The sequence below is a fragment of the Alexandromys fortis genome, unplaced genomic scaffold, assembly GCF_014885135.2.
Source record: "Alexandromys fortis isolate MF-2015 unplaced genomic scaffold, M_Fortis_MF-2015_v1.1 scaffold_4, whole genome shotgun sequence".
NCBI lineage: Eukaryota > Metazoa > Chordata > Mammalia > Rodentia > Cricetidae > Alexandromys > Alexandromys fortis.
In genome coordinates, this window is record NW_026067944.1 from 349,501 (window position 1) to 370,036 (window position 20,536).

The 20,536-nt window shown below is 36.3% G+C and overlaps 1 protein-coding gene across 2 annotated transcripts in view; it reads right to left on the bottom strand.

The window, feature by feature from the left end:
• Positions 1-1,314: 1,314 nt before the first annotated feature.
• The window catches only part of Rock1 (Rho associated coiled-coil containing protein kinase 1), a 123,027-nt gene continuing 103,805 nt past the window's right edge, over positions 1,315-20,536 (bottom strand). For both annotated transcript variants that reach the window (XM_050148825.1, XM_050148824.1), the window contains exons 24-33: positions 18,963-19,056; positions 17,918-18,006; positions 15,027-15,215; positions 13,269-13,428; positions 6,944-7,014; positions 6,608-6,696; positions 5,185-5,263; positions 4,769-5,030; positions 4,000-4,207; positions 1,315-2,778 (exon numbers count right to left, since the gene is read on the bottom strand). In XM_050148825.1, the coding sequence (XP_050004782.1) occupies positions 2,775-2,778; positions 4,000-4,207; positions 4,769-5,030; positions 5,185-5,263; positions 6,608-6,696; positions 6,944-7,014; positions 13,269-13,428; positions 15,027-15,215; positions 17,918-18,006; positions 18,963-19,056 (1,245 nt within the window). In that variant the 3' untranslated portion in view covers positions 1,315-2,774. The remainder of the gene's footprint in view (positions 2,779-3,999; positions 4,208-4,768; positions 5,031-5,184; positions 5,264-6,607; positions 6,697-6,943; positions 7,015-13,268; positions 13,429-15,026; positions 15,216-17,917; positions 18,007-18,962; positions 19,057-20,536) is intronic.

The following is a 20,536-nucleotide window of genomic DNA, read 5'->3' on the forward strand; positions in this document are numbered from 1 at the left end:
TTTTTTTTTTTTTTTTTTTTTTTTTTGAGACAGGGTTTCTCTGTAGCTTTGGAACCTGTCCCGGAACTAGCTCTTGTAGACCAGGCTGGCCTCGAACTCACAAAGATCCACCTGCCTCTGCCTCCCAAGTGCTGGGATTAAAGGCATGCGCCACCACTGCCTGGCCCTGAGGTAGTTTTCTTGATTAGACAATGTTTGGCCCACGTAGTTTCCTGAGACAGGACTGACAATGACTCACATATATGGATATGAAATTCCCAAGCAGCAAAAAGTACAAAGCATCACACTGGTCCGTAGATGCAGCACACATGAAGCACTGCCAACACCAGTTTCTTCCTCCCAGCATGCTCTTGCCATCACAGTGCAGTTCCACAAGATACTCAGTTTTCAGCAAAGTGATGCTCAGACTACTGTTTCACTTTTTTTTTTTTTTTTTTTAAAAAAAAAATCTATTAACTGTGATGGCCACTCAACCCTGACACACTACTTACTGGGGATGGTTCTGAGAATGTAGTAACTCAGCTATCAGGCAGTGAAAGAGCAGGACCTCTACCCCCATCTGCAAGCGACCAGTTCATAGATCTTGGAAGATAACATGAGACGTGTGGATGAGAAAGAAACGAACATGCTCCCAGGGGTGGCTCAGGTGGGTGCTGAACTCAAGATGGTTTTGTATAGCAGGTGAGGAATTGCAAGCATAAGGAACCAGTCTTTTTGTTTTTAATTATTTGTATATGTGTGTATGCTACCTTTGTGTTTGTGCTTCAAGAGGGTATCAGAACACTTGGAGTTGGAATTATAGAAAAGGCAAATGTGGTCTTAACCAATGAGCCATCTCTCCAGCCCTGGAAGCTGAAATCTTTTATAATGAGCTCAGGTAAACCTGCCTCTGACATTAACCATGGAGACATACTGGCAGTAAAGGGACCTGTGAAGGATAAACAGTCTATCGTCAAAGGCTGTTGATTATACAGATATCTGGTTTGTTGTATGGTATTTGTGATGGTCCAACACAAGTTACCACAGCCTCTACTCACAACATGTGCAGAACAATGGAGAATTGTTTTCCAACAAACACTGGCCATCTTTTCACTTGAACAATAGCATCTCTTGTTTTAGAGCCCAAGTCAAGTTTTATGTTTAAAAAATAATTTTAATCTATTCACAAAATTTAGCAAACATTTGTATACAATCATGGAATAATTTTTAGCATGCCATCTATTTATTCCAACCATGAGAAAATACCATAGTAGTCAATATTAAAAGTATCCATTCATAAATTATCTTATTTCTCATTAAATGAGCACAGAGTCATTAGCATATTAATAACAGATATGTTTATTATTACATATCCATCAGTGCGGCTTTCAATACCACTTGAAACATGCAGATCCCCTAGAGAAGATTGGTTTTCCAGTGCTTATTTGATACACATTACTGCAAAGCAATTATAAATTACTGAGGAGGTATTTGGTTAAAAAATAATAATAATAAATCACACTGCCCATACAAATCAACTCTTGTTACCAGAGAAGAGCTGAACAGTATTCATACGGTAATTCCTATGCTAACTGGAAAACATGGATATATTTCATAATTCTTTATTACTGGTGCAACTTTTATATTTTTTGCAGATAGTTTAATAGTCTTTCATTATTGTAGCAAGTAGTTTGGTGCAAAGATTGTACTCAATTTATAAAAGTTCAACAAACCTCTATATATCTTAAATTAAACCAATTACCAATGAAAAAACCCATTGACATACATAATTTTTTTGTAAAATCTGTTTCCTGAAAAGTCTGTATTTAGGGCAGTAAAAAAAAAATTCTCAAATTAAGGCACTAATAGGGTAATGCAACTCCCACTGAAAGTGTTCTAAGAATAATTTACATTTCAAACAGTGCATACATTTTTATGTTAACTTAATGTTTTTTCACTTAAAACCACAAAGAAATACATTATATAATTACAGAAATGATGTATCCCACAAAATGCTTTTAAACTTGGTTCTCTTGTACAGTTAGTTCTTAATGTCTCTAGTAGTAAAATAACTCAATATGGCTTGGCAAAAATGCATAGATTAAATGTAATTCTTTTGTCTTCTCCCAGTCCCTAATCTACAAACTTGCTGAAACATATACAGTATTTTGTAAAGCACAAGGTAAGATATTTAATTTCTCCATAAACCCACTGTGGGTAATCAACAGTAAGGCTTTTAATTCTACAGTGAGGGCACCAAGTTTCAAGTGACATCACTGTGTTCTTAAAATAGTTCTGTATAGTCTTGCAAGAGCACAAAAACTTAAGTCATTTAAAAAAACAAAAATGTCTCATTTTGAGATATTTTCTTTACTCCTTCCACAAGCTGATCTTAACAGTGACAGCCATTCCACTGAAAGTGAAAGTTCCTTCTTCCTGCTCACAGGGAAAACTGTTCTATCAGGACCGACAGGTATTTTCTTATAAATTCAAAAAGGCAGCACCTTAAAAAATATACCTAGCTAAGCTTTCCCCAATTGTACTTGCATTACATAGTAATAATTAATCTAAACTACCTATACACAAACCCGCAAGAAAACAAAACAAAAAAAAAAACCCCGAATCCTCAGTGAGCTTTTTGTGCCAAAGCCAAGGACAGAATAAGAGCAATCCTAACCCTGAAAAGCCAGTGGTATTTGTGTCAAAGAAATAGCCTGTCTGCTCAGCATGGTTAAAACAGCCTGGTTTAGCAGGTAGCAATCCACATGATTTCAACACAGCAGTAGGTCACACGGTTAACTGTTGGAGAGAAAAAAAATCTTGTAATTTAAGAAAGACTCTTGGTTTGAAAATATAAGAAACAACAAGTGGCAGGAAGGGTGGCAGTGTGGCTCAGTGGTAGCACCCAGAAACCCCAAGAGCACTACCCTGTCTCCTTCTAAAAAATTAGGGAAAGACAAATATAAAGTTTAGAGAAAACAGAGGAAAGGAAAACAATACCATAATATGATTTCCTTTTGTGTTTCTATTCTTTTTTTAAAACATTTTCTTTGTTCTTTCTTTTTTTTTTTTTTTGAGATAGGTTTCTCTTTGCTGCTCTGACTGCCCAGTCCCTGTCTCTTAAGGGTCTGTATAGCTAAAACATTTTTCTTACTAAAACACTTATTTTAAATCATTCCAGGCCTAGTTTATACTACACAAATGGCATTCCACAGAGTACAGTTGAATGTTGTGATATAGTGTAATAGTCTAGAGGCTTGCAAATACGAAAAAAGGAAAAGGCACACATCATGCCAAGGAACAAGACCTGGATACAAACAGCAGGAAGTGAAGAAGTAAGGAGTTAAAGGCAACTTCAAGCTGAGCATCGTAGTCCAGCCCTCAACACCCAGGAGGCAGAGGCAGGCAAGTTTAGCCCTTGTTATTTTAACCCACCAGAACTACATTTTTAAATGCAAATGGGTCATTGTAAAATGTTCATCTTTTAAATTGTGTTGGAATTGGGTTCTTTTTAAAATCAACATTATTTGTTAGTACTAATGAATATTATATTACAAATAAACTTCTTGGTTAAATTCCTCTTTTTAAGTCTTTGATGTGATTTTCTTCAAAAATATTTTATATGCAATGACAGTTACAAGACCTGACTAGCGCTCCCCCAACCCTTGGTTTTTCAAGACAGGGTTTCTCTGTGTAGCCCAGGTCATTCTGGAACTTGCCCTGTAGACCAGACTGGCAGCCTCAAACTCACATAGAGGTGCAAGTGTGCCTCTCTGCCTCTGAGTGCGGTCCTCATGCTTGACTAGGTTTCTAATTCTGTCTGCATGTACATTTGCACACCAGAAGAGAGCACTGGATCCCACGGGACGACAGTAATAGATGGTTGTGCTCAGGACCTCTAGAAAAGCAGCCAGCCAGTGCTTTTAACTGCTGAGCCATCCCTCCAGCCCCGAGGTTTCTAATTTTAATAGTTTCCAATAATTTTTATATTACTAAAAAGGTTAATATTTTAGTCTTTACCTAGTTTTTCCAGATGTATTTTTGACCACTTTCCGGAAAGACTGGTTTGCAGTAGATCTTGTTGACAGCGTTCGAGGAGAGGCGCGGACAAAGCCGGAAGGTGGGTTTTTAGGGATCTTCTTTACTAGGTGAGTTACCCACTTTCTTTGTTCATCCTGAGAACATGCTAACAGCAGCATATCTCTTGCTGATGTTACATCATAACTTACTGCATTAAAAAACAAACCCCACAAAACTTTCGTAAAACCATAATACAGTATTTTAAAGAACTATTAAATTCTTAAGTTTTCATGTTCTTAATTTTTAAGATATTATAGTTAATTATCTTTGGACAATATCTTTGCTTCAATTTGGCTAAGACTGAAATTTTTTCTAAAAACCAAAAAGATCAAGACCAACAGTCATAAACACAAGAAAAATCAGAACTACAAAAACTGTTAACAGTAAAATATGCTCATTTTAAATACAGCAAATGTATCTGTAGAAACTATGCCTCCTTAGAGCAGACTGTCCCGGTCTGTGGGAAAGTAAAGAAAGATGAAAACTCTAAGGAAAGTAGTGGGACTCACCCAAGGCTTTTCTTTCAACTTAAAGCTTCTTACTGGTGTGCCTATTGGAAAGGGGTGACTTGCTGTCGATACCCACTAAAAGCTGAACCACTTTCCATGATAAAAGGCTGCTGCATGGTTCCTCAGGAGCCAAAAAACTACACTTTAGGGCCTACCAACAGAATTTGCACTACTGAGTCCTCTTACACACTGCATCTCACCTTTGCACGGGGAAATCAAGTCCTCTTTCTTGTCTAGGTGATCCCTGTGGCACTTAACGTGGCATCTTCGGCACTCTAGGGCAGGGGGTGGCTTAAAGACATGCCATAGAGGTTTGGCACAGGCCTCACAGTTGGCAGGGAAGTGGTAGAGTGTAGGAATGAATTCATGGCCTTTGTGGTTCTGGAAGTTAGTTTTTTCACCTTGTTGAACAGGTTCCATTTCTATGTCTTTCCTACATTCGCCTTCATTTGCATATAGTATCTACATTTGGGAATGGTAGAGAAAGATTGAAAAAAATCATAATCTGTAAACAAAAAGTCTAAATGCACAAAACCACTGATATCTATTTCACAACACAGCAATTACTTAGGTAAAAGAGCCTTTAAAATTATAATGTATAATGTAACATGTGTACCTGGAATATTTTAGGAATTTCTTCAGTTTCAGCTCTGTATACATCTCCTTGGGTTACAGGTCGGACATGAAACAATTTACTAAAACAGAGACAAATGATATAAACCTATTTATAAGAATCTCATTGGTAACAAAAGGCACACATTTCACTGAAGAGAACATGTAAGTAGCAAAGAAGCAAACAAAAAGATGTTCAACATCAATAACCATTTGGAATATACACATACATACACACACATACATATATACACATGGTGTCACAATATAGCTTTCAAAATTTTAAAAGAAACAATAGGGCCTGAAGAGATGGCTTGTATACTGTTCTTCCAGAGAACCAGTGTTTGGTTCCTAGCACTCACCTCTGGTGATTCCCAATTGCCACTAACTCCAATTCAAGAGGCTTCAAAGGTACACACTTCAAAGGTACACATGTGCACACTCATCACATACACATAATTAAAAATAATAAAAATAGGCTGGGAGGTGGTGGCACACACCTTTAACCGCAGCACTCTGTAGGCAGAGACAGGAGGATCTCTGTGAGTTCGAGGCCAGTCTGGTCTATAGAGCTAGTTCCAAGACAGCCAGGGCTACACAGAGAAACCCTGTCTCAAAACAAAACAAAAGAATCCTTTCCCCACAATAAACCTTTAAGCATAAAACTTTCAGCACCAAATGTTGATGAAAATGTATAGAAGCAGGATCACTCACAAACTGCTGGCAGAAATGCAAGATTACATATGCAATTGAAAAAGATGGCCATTTGTTTTATGAAACTAAACTCACTCTTACTTTTACCATTCCATTCAAGTTCATTATTCATATCTAATGCTTTAAACAGTAGAAAATATTACCAGAGCTCTCTCAACTTTTAAATTCTAACTAGTGCCATCTCCAAAAACTTAACATAAAAATACCTTATGTATCGTGCATATGCTATGGTCTATGTGTGGAAGTTAGAGAACAACTTTCCTTCTCACATTCTACTAAAGTTAGACTTTAATTTGTACATGTGCCTGTTTGTGGGTCCATATACACCAAAGTGCATGTGTGAAGTCAGAGGACAACTGCAGAGTGTTAGTCCTCATTGTTCTACCTTCTTTGAGACAGGGTCTCTTTGCCACTGTTTTAAGCCATGCTAGCCTGCATACTGGAGATTCTCCTATCTGCCTCCCAACTCCTTATAGTGGTATGCTGGGATTAGAAGTTTGCCCTACTGCATTCTTACTCACATACGTATGGTAGTGCAGCAAATGCAAATTTTACCCACTGGGTCATCTTGTTTGGAAAAATGGGTAAAACTGTTTAAATAACACAAAAGGTCAAGTCATTCTGAAAATAACTGAAAAGTAAATAGTCAAGTGACTGTAAAAGTTTGTAAAACAACAACAACCTAAAAAACAAAAAAACCAAAGGCAACTTACTCTATGTCCAACACCATTGATGGACTGGATTGTTCCTTATCTTGTTCATCATTATAGAACAATATTTTTTTGCTGCTTACCACAACATACTGAAATGACAAAAAGTGAAGAAAAATGAAAAGAGCAACTTAACTTCATTTAAAATGACTAGCATATTTCCCATTTATGTCTACATTATACTGTATTAATTTAAAACCAAGGTTAGTAATAGAGCAATTAATATAAGTTCTATACTTTATAGTAAAACATGGAACAAAAGTATACCACCACCACTGGTTTTTAAATAAAAAAAAAAAGAAAAAAAATGGAACAAAAGAATTTAGGTATATATAGTACCTGTTTCTTCCAGCCATATCTTTTGATATTTCCTCTATTTGGTACAGAAAGCCAACCTTCAATTCTTGACTCTAAAAGAAAAAAAATGGTATACTAGTCAATCTTAAATTATAAAACCAAAAGAAAAACTACACGTCTGACAGCATGCAGCAACAGGCAATAGAAAACAGCTAAATGAATAAATGCTATAATTTGTTCTTTCATGCTTCAATCACACAAATGAACTTTAATGGCCAAAGACCGCAGAAATAAATCCCAAGCCACTTTCCCCATAAAATTAACATTTAGTATTCAATTGGAAAGGTATAAGTAACAATGTCTGTAGGAGCCAGGCACACTGGAATGGATTGCAGCTTAAATGGATATGATATACAATATTTTAAACATTACATAACATTCATAAAAATATTCAGCAAAATAAAAAAGAAAAATGCAGCAAGTTGAACTATTCCGAGCCATGACTTATACAAGAGCAGGCAAAAGTACTGAGGTGTCCTATTACTCACAGAAGACAAGAGTAGAAGATAAATAAATAAGGAATGCAGGCAGAATCAACTAGATACAAAGAATAAGAGAAAAACATTTTATTTGTTTTCTCAGTAAAATATCCTAAAAAACGTTTGAATAAAACACTCAATGATTCATTAAAAATTGTTCAAATCTGTTTGGGAGGCACTTAATAGGTTAAGTCTAATTCCAAACCATCTCAAACTAATGAAGTCTTATGTCTTTTAAGCTTATTCAACTCAATAAACAGAAAATGAGCACAGAAATTGGTACGTCAACTGCTAGTATTTATACCATAAACTGCTGACTATTCATGACCAACATCTTTTATGGTAACGGTTGCTGCTATTACTTGTTTATTCCTTTTGTAGTATTATGTAGCACACTCAGGGCAGTGGTCATGCTAGGCAAGTACTCTACCAGAGTTATACCACCAGCTTCTAACTTTTTGAGATAATCTCACTATATAGCTTAATTGAACTTACTATGTAGCCCAAACTAGTCTTGATTTTGAGATCGTCCTGCCTCAGGCTCCTGAGTGCTGAGAAACAGGGTGTGCAGCACCACGTCTGATTAAATATAACTAAAGTTTATTAGAAGTGTATGGGGAATAAAGATGATTCCTTTAGAGATGGTTATATCAGGTTGAAGATAAGAAAATTGAATTTCTTTCTATATTAATCTTGTATTTAAAACATAAAACAGAAAGGTAACCAATTTTAAAGTACATTTTTCTAAATGTGATTATGGCTGAAATTAATCCTAGTAGAAACATTTATTTTTTCTTCACATAAAACTGAAAGCTCAGTCTTACAGTAATAATAACAGTGTTATTAGTGAGCATTTGAGAGCTCACATTTAAGATCTGTCTAGTCTTAGAATATAGGATGTCATTTGTACATATAGTTCTACTGTCATCCTCCACTTACAAAGAACTACAGCACCAAGGCTTAGGCTTTCCAAAGCCTCCTCCATCCGTATCTGTAAAAACTCCAGGGCTCACACCCAGTGTGTCTTAATTTCTGAGGTTGTATATCTAAAATACAATGTCTATTTTCATAGAATTAAGTTACTGCGTAAATATTCCTTTTGCTTAACATCTCCAAGGTTTTATTTGTGTTAAGTCACCCTCGTGAAAACTGGTTCACTAAATGAAATTGCAGTAAGTTAAAAAATTCAAGTTTTTTTTTTCTATTCCTACCTGGCCTTTTCTTTACTACTATTACTATTATTTATTTTGTCAAGTATGTTTCTCTTAAATAGTTCTTTCAAGTTTTGAGAGAGCAGGGACTACACACTCATGCTTGCTTCATAAAGTCTATGGCTTCTGATACATAGAAAACAGAGTCGATAATGAATTTATTATTTTGCTATTCTGCCTCTTTTCTAAACTAGTCAAATAACTCTAAATAATGGTTACAATTTAAAAATCAAACAGGCAGTAACTTGGGGAAAAGGTTGTTCATCATGTATTGATAATTCATAAATCTTTTTAGGAAAAGAGAAACACTACTAGAAAAACTTTCCACTAATATGGCAAAAATGGAAGCTCTTATTTTAAAGTATGGTTTATAAGGTGTCTAATACTAACAATTCTTCACTAAAATAAAAGCCCCTGAATCTTTATCTTTATACAAAACAGTAGAGTCTAAAATACCCTTTCCTACCTACTTCAGGGACTTCTCTACATTTGGGTTAAGATCAGGAATACAGATTTAAACATGAACTTGTGCGAGTGTGCACAAACACACACATACACACACACTGAAGAGATGGTTTCTCAACAGAGAAACGACACTAACTTCTCTATTTCCTCTCCTTATTAATGTATATAACTAGCTCTAATGCAGAGCTCCTGAAAACTACAACTGTAACCTTGATGGCAATGTGCAAGTCGAGTGCTGTAAATTCATCTTTCACATCATACACAGAAGTTAGGTTCTTTAGAGAGAAACTCAGAACTTACACTAGATTTTCATCAACAATATGCCACAAAAGTACAAAACTAACTTGGATTTTATACAATGTATTTATACAGCAATTTTAACTAAAAAAAAAAGTCTGTAGTATTGTAACATCAACAACTGACTCTAACCCAAATAACAGACTGAGCCCAATTGGATGTAAATTAATAGTTAGCACAGGCAATTTAAATATCAAGGCCAATCTTTAAGTTTAATACATTACATACAATTTAATAGAGGTAGAGAACTACTGTGCAGTGTTTTAGTTCTATTCTCCATACTCAGTATGCCAGATCACCATCTGCTGGAGAACTTCAGTGATCTTTAGAGTTCAGAAGTTAGGTCTAATTGATGACCAAGTACCCATGGAAAGTGTTATAAGAGGCCAAGGACTGGATAGCTGAGATATGTTATAGTTTCTATATAAATAATGTTTCAGAAAAATAATGAAAGATACTTTATTTATAGAACCATTTATAAAGTCAAATCACTGAACTAAAAATATAGTTTGTACTTAACAATCTATTCAAAGTCCTTTTATAATATGCAAATTCATTTACTAATTTAAAAAAGATTTATTTATGTATATGGGCCTTTTGTCTACATGTACACCTGCACATCAGAAGGCATCAGATTTCATAGGATTACAATTACAGAAGGTTGTGAGTCACCACGTGGTTGCTGGGAATTTAACTCAGGATCTCTGGAAAAGCAGCCAGTGCTTTTAACTGCTGAGCCATCTGTCCAGTCTCCACTACTAAACTGAAGTAAAATTAAAATTTTAGTCTTCTTCAAGATCTATTCTAGACAAGTGAATGATACGCAACTTATATTAAGAATAAAATACTTTGTAAAACCTTACTTCTTATTTGTCAAAACTATTTTTAAGCATGCATCTACTGCATGGTTAATTTAATATGAATTTTTAACTGAGGATAAAAATATCTAATGCAGGAGGAAAAGTAATTTACATTTTTCTATAAATGAGTTTTTCCTGTTTATATGTAAATCCATTATACATGTGTAGTGCCAGGAGACCAGAAAAGGGCATCAGGTCCCCTGGAACCTGTGAGCCACCATAAAAATGCTGGGAACTAAATTCAGTCCTCCTCAAAAGCAGCAAGTTCTCTTAACTACTAAGCCATCAGCATAAAGGAAAAGTAATTTTGAAATATTAGCCTTTAATTTCCACATGCAATAGGGAAGTCAGGTGCAGCTTGATCTAGCACTGACAGCACAGTGATGAACAGTCAAGAGTACTTTGACATTTGGTAGCCACAGAAACAAACTATCTGAAAAAAAAATACTTTAAAGTACAAACAAACAAACAAAAATGCAAAACAGAGCCAGTAAAAACATTTAAATTCCTTTGCCAAATGACTCCCAGGTTAATCAGGAATCCTAACCTGAAGCCTGCCAATCAAACCACCTCATGTGTTTGGTCATTCTACATGGCAACGACTTATCTTTTATTAATTTGCCTTCAAGTTATGTTTACTAATAAGGCATAAGTCTCTAAAATGTAGACAAAACCAGTAACACTTTACAAAGCTAATAAAAACAAACACATAGGATAAAGAAAAAGCCCTCCTTGAGATTTTGGGTTGACATTAAATACAATTCCTTTACTCCAAAAGCATCCCATGGTTAACAAAAACATGAGTTTATAATTTCAGTTTGAAAACTAAATACTGGTATAACTGTCTTGGTTAACCCCCATTCCTTTAACTTGATATAAGCTACAGTTACCTGGGAAGAGCAACCTCAACAGAAAATACCTTTATCAGATTGCCTGTCGCCAATTTTATAGTACACTTTTCTTGATTAATAACTGATAAGGGATGGCCCAGCTCACTGTGGGCAGCACTCCCTCTAGGCAGGCATTCCTAGACTGTATAAGAAAGCAGGCTGAGCAAGCCATGAGAAGCAAGCCAGTAAGCAGTGTTCCTCTATGGCTTCTGCTTCAGTTACTGCCTCCAGGTTCTGCTTGAGTTCCTGACTTGACTTCCCTCATAGATGAACTGTAACTCAAGAACTCCAAGTTGCTCTTCAAAAAAATTTTTTAAATGTCTATGCATGGTTTCTCTGCATGTGTATCTGTGCACCACATAAGTGCCAAGTGCCCAGAGAGGCCAGAAGACAATGTTGGCTCCCCTGGGACTAGAGTTACAGATGCTTGTGAGCCACCATGTGGGTGCTCTGAATGGAACCCAAGAGCTAGTGACCACGCAGTCATCTCTCCAGACCTAAGCTGCTTGTGGTCATGATTTTTTATCACACCAATATAAACTTTTAAGACAATAGTCAAAAGCCTCTAAAAGTCATACACACACACACACACACACACAAAAACGCACACACACGTATATGTATATTTTAACTAAGTCTGATCTCAGATGTCTAAATAGGCGAAGCAGAGGTTCTTATTAACCCATGGCGATCTTCCTATGTCCTATGATGGACAGCTACAACTTTCTAGAGGCAGAAGCTGTATATGAAAGGCAAACCCTGAAAATCAGAAGGCATCCCTGACCTTTAGAATGGGACGTACTTCTTCCTTCCATTAACGCTCACAGAAACCTGATTCTGGGCAAATATACTAAAGCATGATGGCAAAGACACCAGTGCAAGAGGGCAGATATCATACATGGTCCTGTGAGGACCACTTTCCTGAACAACAGAAATCTTCAAAAGTAGTCTATTGACTTTATAAAAATAGAAACAACAGTGTATTTTGTTGAAATATATTACTTGTCTGGCTTAATAAGTGACTTTCTACTCATGTATTATTCAGAAAATATACTAACAAAATCTATTTTCCATTATTTGGTTAAAGAAAAAACACTGAACTAAGAATGTTGTCACGGCAAGTATACATAGTATACGTATGCTTAAAAGTTTGTTAGAATTATCTCATTTTTATGTGTGTGGGTTTTTTTTTCCTGTATATATGTTTGTGCACCATGTGCAGGCCTGGTACCTGTTTGGAAATCAGAGGAGGGTGTTGGAGTCCCTAGAACTGGAGTTACAGATGGTTGTGAGTCACCATGTAGGTGCTGGGAACTGAACCTGGGTCCTCTGAAAGAACAATGCTCATAACCACTGAGCCACCTCTGCAACTACACATTTTAATATTTATCCTAGCCACTTCATTTGAACTCCAATTAAGACAAGAACACATATTCATTTATTTGTATTTATTTATACTTACTTTAATTAGGGAAAGAGAAAAAATGAAACATTAGGCATTTACTTCTGTTCATTTTTTGGTTGGTTTTTCCCTCACCCTCTGTCTTCTCACAGTATCACCTTTTCTCTATTTCTTCAAACATTCAACTTGACAAATACTACTGAAGGTTTCTCACTAAAACACAGGATAGGCTTTCTGCAGGCAGCTGCTATGGCTCTGTTTATCAAATTACATAAAGCAGTGGGCACTCATAAAAACATGATAAAGCCAGGCATAGTGGTGTACACCTTTAAGTTCAGGATGGGGTTGGAGGGTGGTGATACGGGGTGGAGCAGAGGCAGGCAGATCTCCTGTTTGAAGCCTGCATGGTCTACAGATTAAGTTCTAGGACAGCCAGGTCTACACAGAGACCTAATCTTGAAAACAAAAGAATGTTTTATTTTCTTTAAACATTCTCAGGCACAGCCTCTTAGCATATTTGAGTAACCTGCTTATGACTGGTTTAATTTTACAAAATGTACCTAAGTAAACAACCATCACATGTCTTGGTTATTACAAACAATTCCTTCTTAAAGAGTCAGGAACAAAATGATGAAATAAATAATGAATATTTCCATGACATCTGAGCAAACCTGGATGACAGAACAAACAGAATTCTTCTTACCTGGAAGGTTTCCATCAGTTTCATCAGCACTAGGAAAACTAGCAACACTAGTTGAATCCGAAAGGTCCAAAAGTTTTGCACGCAACTGCTCAATATCACTCTCTTTGCTAGCCAGCTGCATCTGAAGTTCATTTCTGTGTGTACATTCTTCTACCAATTGCTATTTTTAAAAAATATCAAAATAAAAATAAACCAAATCAAATAACTCCAACATTAATAATTGGAATGCAAATGGGTAATTAAATTACAAGTGTGAAATATGTTGTACACCATGAACGTTTATTACTATGGTTGGGTTTTCTTTTGCAGTCAGCCAGGCCCAGAACTTCTTAATTCAAGTAGATTTCTTGCCTGCTCCAAGTATCTGAGATAGGAGTATGTTATTAGTACCGTGACAACCACCACAGATGAAGCTCTGCAAAAACTAGGTTTTTTAGATAACCACCCCCCTTTTAAATATGTATATGAATGTTTTACCTACAAGCATGTGTACCATGTGTGTGCCTGCTGAATTCCCTGAAATTGGGGTTACAGATGATTGTGAGCTACTGTATGGGTGCTGGGATCAAACCCATGTTTTCTGTAAGCACAACAAATACTCTTAACCACAGAGACATCTCTCCAGCTCCTCACCTTACTTTGTTAAGAAAATTTTCCTACTAAGACCTTAAGTAATTGTGGAGAGGGTGCCTCAACTGGCCTTCCCTGTAATCAGATTGATGACTACCCTAATTGTCATCATAGAACCTTCACCCAGCAACTGATGGAGGCAGATGCAGAGCTCCACAGCTAAGCACTGGGCTGAGCTACCAAAGTCCAGTCAAAGAGCGGGAGGAGCAATAAGTAATATGAGCAAAAGGGTGAAGACCATGATGGGGAAACCCACAGAAACAGCTGACCTGAGCTAATGAGAGCTCACTGACTCTGGACTGACAGAGGGGAAACTACATAAAACCAAACTAGGCTCATTGAATGTGGGTGACAGTTGTGTGGCTGGGGCAGTCTGTGGGGCCACTGGCAGTGGGACCAGGATTTATTACTAGTGCTAGAACTGGCTTTTTGGAGTCCATTTTCTTTAGAGGGATACCTTGCTCAGCTTAGATATAGGGGGAGATGGCCTTGACCTTAAAGTGAGGCAGGACAAAGTGGCAGACTCCATTGACTCTCAATGGGAGGCCTTAACCTTCTCTGTCTGAGGAGTGGATGGGGAAAGGAGTGGGGAGAAGGTGTAGAGAGCAGGAGGGAGGACATGGGGGAGGATGGGGAGGGGAGGAAGGGGGAACTGGGATTTTTATTTAAAATAAGAAAAGACTGTTTAAAAAAATAAATTTAAATTAAAAAAGGAAATTTTCTTTTCTTTCTTTTAAAATATAAGGTAGGAGAAAAACACCTAAAATGCCAGTAAATTATTTTCTGGCTACAAATAAATTAATCTTAAAAGTATACAAAACTCAGGGTAACAAAATGACAGACTCAAATCTTGAATGTAAATGAGTCTTGAGACCATTTTACATTCACAACTTTACATTATTGATATGTCAAGAAGTGTAAAATATTACTGGCATTTTGATTCTAGAAAAGGAGAAACTTAGAAAAATAATCTACTTATATCAAGAACTTCTAACCTAAGTATAACCAATGTAACAGCCATATCTCAAACTTTCACACAAGTAAGTCTACTTTAAGCAAGACAAGTAACACATATTGACACACTGAGGAGATGATCTCTATATGCATGGCCACATACACAGACCTTACCGCTTGCATGTCGTTCAGCTCCTTCTGGTGTTTCACCACCATTTGGTTAAATTTCTCTCTCTCTTGGTTAAGTTCCAGTTGTAGCTTCCTGTTTTCCTTTTCTTTTTTCCTCAAATCTTGTGTATTGGCTTTTTTTCTATCAATTTTGAAATCTTTGCGATTCATTATTTCTGCCAATTTGTTAACTGCCTGTTCAAACATTAAAATAGTATTTGTGAGTGTATATATATATATGTATATATATATATATACACATACTGTACCCATTCAATTTTAATGTCTATTAAAATGTATTGGTTTTCAAAGTCATGCAGATTTTTTTTTCTTGGTCTCTGTGTGTAAACTTACGTTTCTATGAACAGACGAACCATGAATGGTGGTTCAGATAATTAACACTAATGTCTCCTTTAGTCCAATGTGATAAATCAGGCTTGCAAAAAGGAAACTTGATTGTTTAACAATACTGTAGTATATTACTGTACACAGATATAAAGAAAGAAATACAACTATGTTCCAAATACTGTAGATGGTAAAGGAGAAAGACACATAAACTACACAGTACAGAGATAAATGCAATGGTGCTATCCAGACAGTACTCCTATAAAGACACCTCAAAGAAGAAAAGGTCCCTAGAATGACTGTATATGTTTCCTTCCTTCCTTCTTATTTATTTACTTACTTACCTACTTATAAGTCTCATTATGTAGCTGGCTGGCCTGGAACTCAATACATAGACCATATTGGCCTCAAACTCAAAGAGCTCCACTTGCCTCTTCATGAGTGCTGAGATTAAAGATGTGCACCACCGCACTCAGTTCCACATGTTTCTTAAGTGAGTTAGCAGATAGATAAATGATGAAAACATATGAAGGAGTGAAGGCAGGGATAGTACTCTAAGTACAGTTAAAAGGCTAGAGAGAAATTACATTCCTTTGGACAAGTAGGAAAGCAAGGTAACCAAACATCTGATTAGGTCACAGAGAAACTCCTTTTCTTTGGTCATGGCCTTTGTGTGTGTGGGCACGCATGCTCACATGTGTATACATGTGTCCAGAGGCCCCAGGTTGACATTTGGTATCTTTTTCGATAGCTCCGTACTGAAGATTTATTTTTACTTTATGTGTATGTTTGTTTACTTCTGTGTATATGCCTACCATACGAATACATAGTACTCAGAGAAGTCAGAAGTCATGGTGTTTTTTTCTATAGAAACATAAAGTAAAATGATAGCCCCCCATTAAGACAGAAAAAGCCCTAATTTAGCCCATATCCACTGATTAGGTTCCCTTTAGGATGAGACACCCCTGAGTAATTTTTAATATATTTAGATTTTAATAATAAATAGAAATATTTACTTTAAAATAAATTCAGAAACAAAAAGAGTGTGAAAAGCCATTGTAATAACATACTCCTCAAAGGCAACCTTCACTAAGGTCTTCTGCATTTAATTCAGTCTTCTGGGTATATATCACCTTCTCAGGCTTCCTATGTAGAAAAATGAAATGAATGGACTTGACCAACCTATATTATATCTAATTTAAATCTCTGAATATATGACTGTCAAAAAGATGACTAATTATTGTTTCAATTAGAAAAGCAGATTCTTATTTCACATATGCATGTGTGAATATGAATGTGGGCATGCAGAGGCGAGGTATCAGGTCCTATGGAGCTGGAGTTACAGATGGGTCATAAGCCTCCCTGTGTGGGTGCTATAAACTGAACCCAGGTCTTCTACAAGAACAGTAAGTACTTTGAAGCACTGAGATGTTTCTTCAGCTCTTGTTTAATTTCTGTTTCTGGGCTTATTATTAAGGTTAAATATTTTTCCAATGTTTGCTAGACAATGTTTTTCTTATTGTATTGGTTTTCTCATTTATAAATATTAATGCTGGCAACTTTGTCTTATTTAAATTTTTGTTGATAGGTCCTCCACAGACATATAAACATTTATGTAAAAAATGTGCATCTTCTCGTTCATAGTCTGTTTTGTACTAAAAGTGAAATCTGCATTTGAGATTTTAAAACATCAGTCAAGCACATTTTAAAAAGCTTATTTTAGTTGCAACATAAAAGACTTATAAGAAAGAAAATAGGGCAGCCAGGAATTGGTGAAATATGCCTTTAATCCCAGCACTTGGGAGGCAGAAACCGGTGGATCTTGAGTTTGAGGCCAGCCTCATCTATAGAATAAGTTCCAGGACAGTTAGGGCTGTTACACAGAGGAACCCTGTCTTAAAACACCCAAAACAAACCAAAACCAAAACAAACAAAAACACACATTACAAAAATCAAACAAAAACTGACCTAGATATATAATCAAATGTAAAACAATTGATTTTTTAAAAAAATCATTCCTACAGGTTCTTACTACCAAACTACCTCTCTGGCTTTCAATCTATCTTTCTTTCATGTTTCTATTGTCAATAATAGGTTTTTCAACACAAACTACATCACATTCTTCCTTTTTTGCTGGGCAATGGTGGTACACTTGGGAGGTAGAGGCAGGTGGATCTCTGTGAGTCGAGGCCAGAGTGAACTCTAGGATACAGAGAAATCCTGTCTCAAAAAAGAATAAAAACAAACAAACAAACAAAAACCCCCAAAACAAAACTTTTCTTTCTTGGGAATAGAAGTCAAAGCCTCATGCACACTAAGCAACTGCCCTACTCTATAATTTCACTTACTAGACAAGCTGATTTTCTTAACTAAAATCCTACATCTCATGCTACGTCTTCTATATTTAAACAGGATTCACTTTATTTGTTCTAATGAAAAGCTAAACCCTATGACCTTCATTGTGTAAGAGCATGCACAAAGAACAATTATTAGTTTTCTGATTTTACCATATTCAAGTGCAAACCAATGGAAAGGGCTGATGGCACATATACCTGTGTTTTAAGTGTCCGTTCAGTACTGATATTCTTTTCAAAGGCAGCCTTAAGATTATTTATCTCTTCCTCCTTCTTCAACTTATATTCTGCCAATAAATTATGTAAAACATTATTACGTAGCATTAAGTAATTTCATCTTCATTTCAAACTAACAATGTCTTCAATTACTGAAATTACTATACACTATCATAGAGTAACACACAGTACCTTTCAATAATTTCATTAAAGTAACTGCTTAATTTTGTTTTAAGTACAGGTAATCCCAGGATGCCTTTCAACTTACAATTCTCTTGTATCCACCTCACAAGAGTCAGCATGAATTTGCTCATTGTCCAGCTCTTTAATATAATTCTTATGGCTACACAAGTTAGTTAACACATGAAAACAAGTCTGTAAAAACCCAATGTAAAACATAACTAAAAATTAATCTCAGAATTAGCTTTACATTTTTTTTTTTCTTTTTTGACATGGTCTCACTCAGGCGGCCTTCAAACTCAGTCTGCCTCTGCTCTTGAATGCAGGAATTAATTAAAGGTGTATAGCGTCATGAATGGCTACATTGCTTTTCTTTTTTTCTTAAAAACAGGTGTGTGTTCACACACACATGCACTCTAATATGGAACATTTGAAGGCACCAGAGAGGCCTGAAGAGGGAATCAGATTCCCTGGAGTTGGAGTTACCAGGCGGTTGTGAGCTGCCTAATGTAGGTGCTGGGAATCAAACCTGGGTCTTCTCTTGAGAACAGCAAGCTATCTCTCCAGCCCTCATAATATAGATTAAAAAAATATTTTTTAAAGTTAATTATCACAAACTTTATGTATTATGAGTGTTCTGTCTGCACATGTATCCCATGTGTATGCCTGGTGCCCTCGGAAGCCGTAAAAAGCGGTGGGATCTTTGGAAGCGGGAGTTACAGATGACTGTGAACCACTACAGTGCTGGGAACTGAACCTGGGTCTTCTGCAGGAGCAACAAGTTCTCATCATTGCTGAGCCTTCTCTCCAGCCACAAACTGTTATTTGTTAAGGAAACTCTATATACCTTCTTCTGCTGTCCTCATCCTTTCATTTAGCTCTTCATTTTCTTTTCTTAGTATTTCGATATCTTTGGTTAGCATGGTGTTTGTTTCTTCAAGCTACAAAGCAAACAAAGTTTAAGCTACAGATCTGTTTTCACCCTTGAAGCTAAAAATCTTTAATACTTAACATCTATAGGCAAAGCAGGTCAAACATTATTTAACTGTAAAAAATGCCTAGCTTCCAGTTTATGTATGTGCATGACCCAGGAATGGTGGTGCAAACCTTTAATCCCAGCATACAGGAGGAGAGAATATCGATTTCTGAGTTCAACCCTAGCCTGGTCTATAGAATGAGGTTCAGGACTACACAGCCAGAACTACACAGAAAAACAAAACAAACAAACAAACAAGAAAATAAAAGTGAACACATAATTGCTATGAATGTTTTAGGAGCAATTACCTTCCAAAATGATATGTGTATACATATCTGTGTATGTATTTATTTATATGTATTAAACACAAAAAGTCAAAAGTGTATTATAAAAAGAACTAGAAAGCAGACCAGGAAATTCGAATTTATTTCTAGTTCTGCTACTAACTAACCTATGTGACCCTGGCGCAGGTCATCCTCCTGTCTCGGCTGTCTCAACTGAAGATGATGAAAATATTACATTCAGCAATGACTATTCCAGGTAAATGTTTTCCATTAATCATAATAACAATTGCACAGAAAGAGCATTATTTAGGCCCTCCCCCTCCTTTGGCTGGGTGAGGGAAGAAGTAGGGAGAAGGTTGAGATTTAGATCTAGTAATGTAGTCCAGATTGGCCTGGAGCTATGTAATCAGGGCTGATATTAGACTTACTGCTTAATCACTAAGTGCTGGGATTATAAACCATACGCTACCATGCTTGGTTTATCGTGTGTGTGTGTGTGTGTGTGTGTGTGTGTGTGTGTGTGTGTGTGTACTTGCTAGAGCACATGCATAAAAAAACTCAGAGTAGGGCATGGGATATCCATACGTTATCTTCCTCTCCATCTCCTTAATGCATTGAGGCAGGATCTCTTATTCAACTGGAAAGTTGCTATTTTGGCTAGTCTGGCAGCCAGGAAGCTCCCAGGATCTGCTTGTCTCTATTCCCAATGCTGGGATTATAGAAAAGGGTAGCCATATCCATGTTTGTATATGGGTGTTAAGAGATAGTATTAATTCTCTAAGCCTTGGATTTGCCAAAAATCACTAACTTCTCGGAGTCAAAGCCAGGCACGATCACTTTACTTGTTAACTCACAAATAAATGCTTTTGTAACTTTCATTTATCCAGAATTACTATACAGTCTACAGTATGAACCTTAAGAATAGGGAATTTGTAGGACTGGTTTTGATCACAATGGATCACAATGGACTATTAACAATGAGTTTCTTACCCCAGAATAGTTACTCTAATTTCAAAGAAATCTAGTTCATAAGATCACTCTTAACATAGTAGGAGAATAAATAATGAAATAGGCTAAGCATTTCCTCACATAAAATTTATCTACAGTAAGAAAAAAAGCCCAGTGCATTGAATAAGATTTTCTATCACTATCAACCATTTT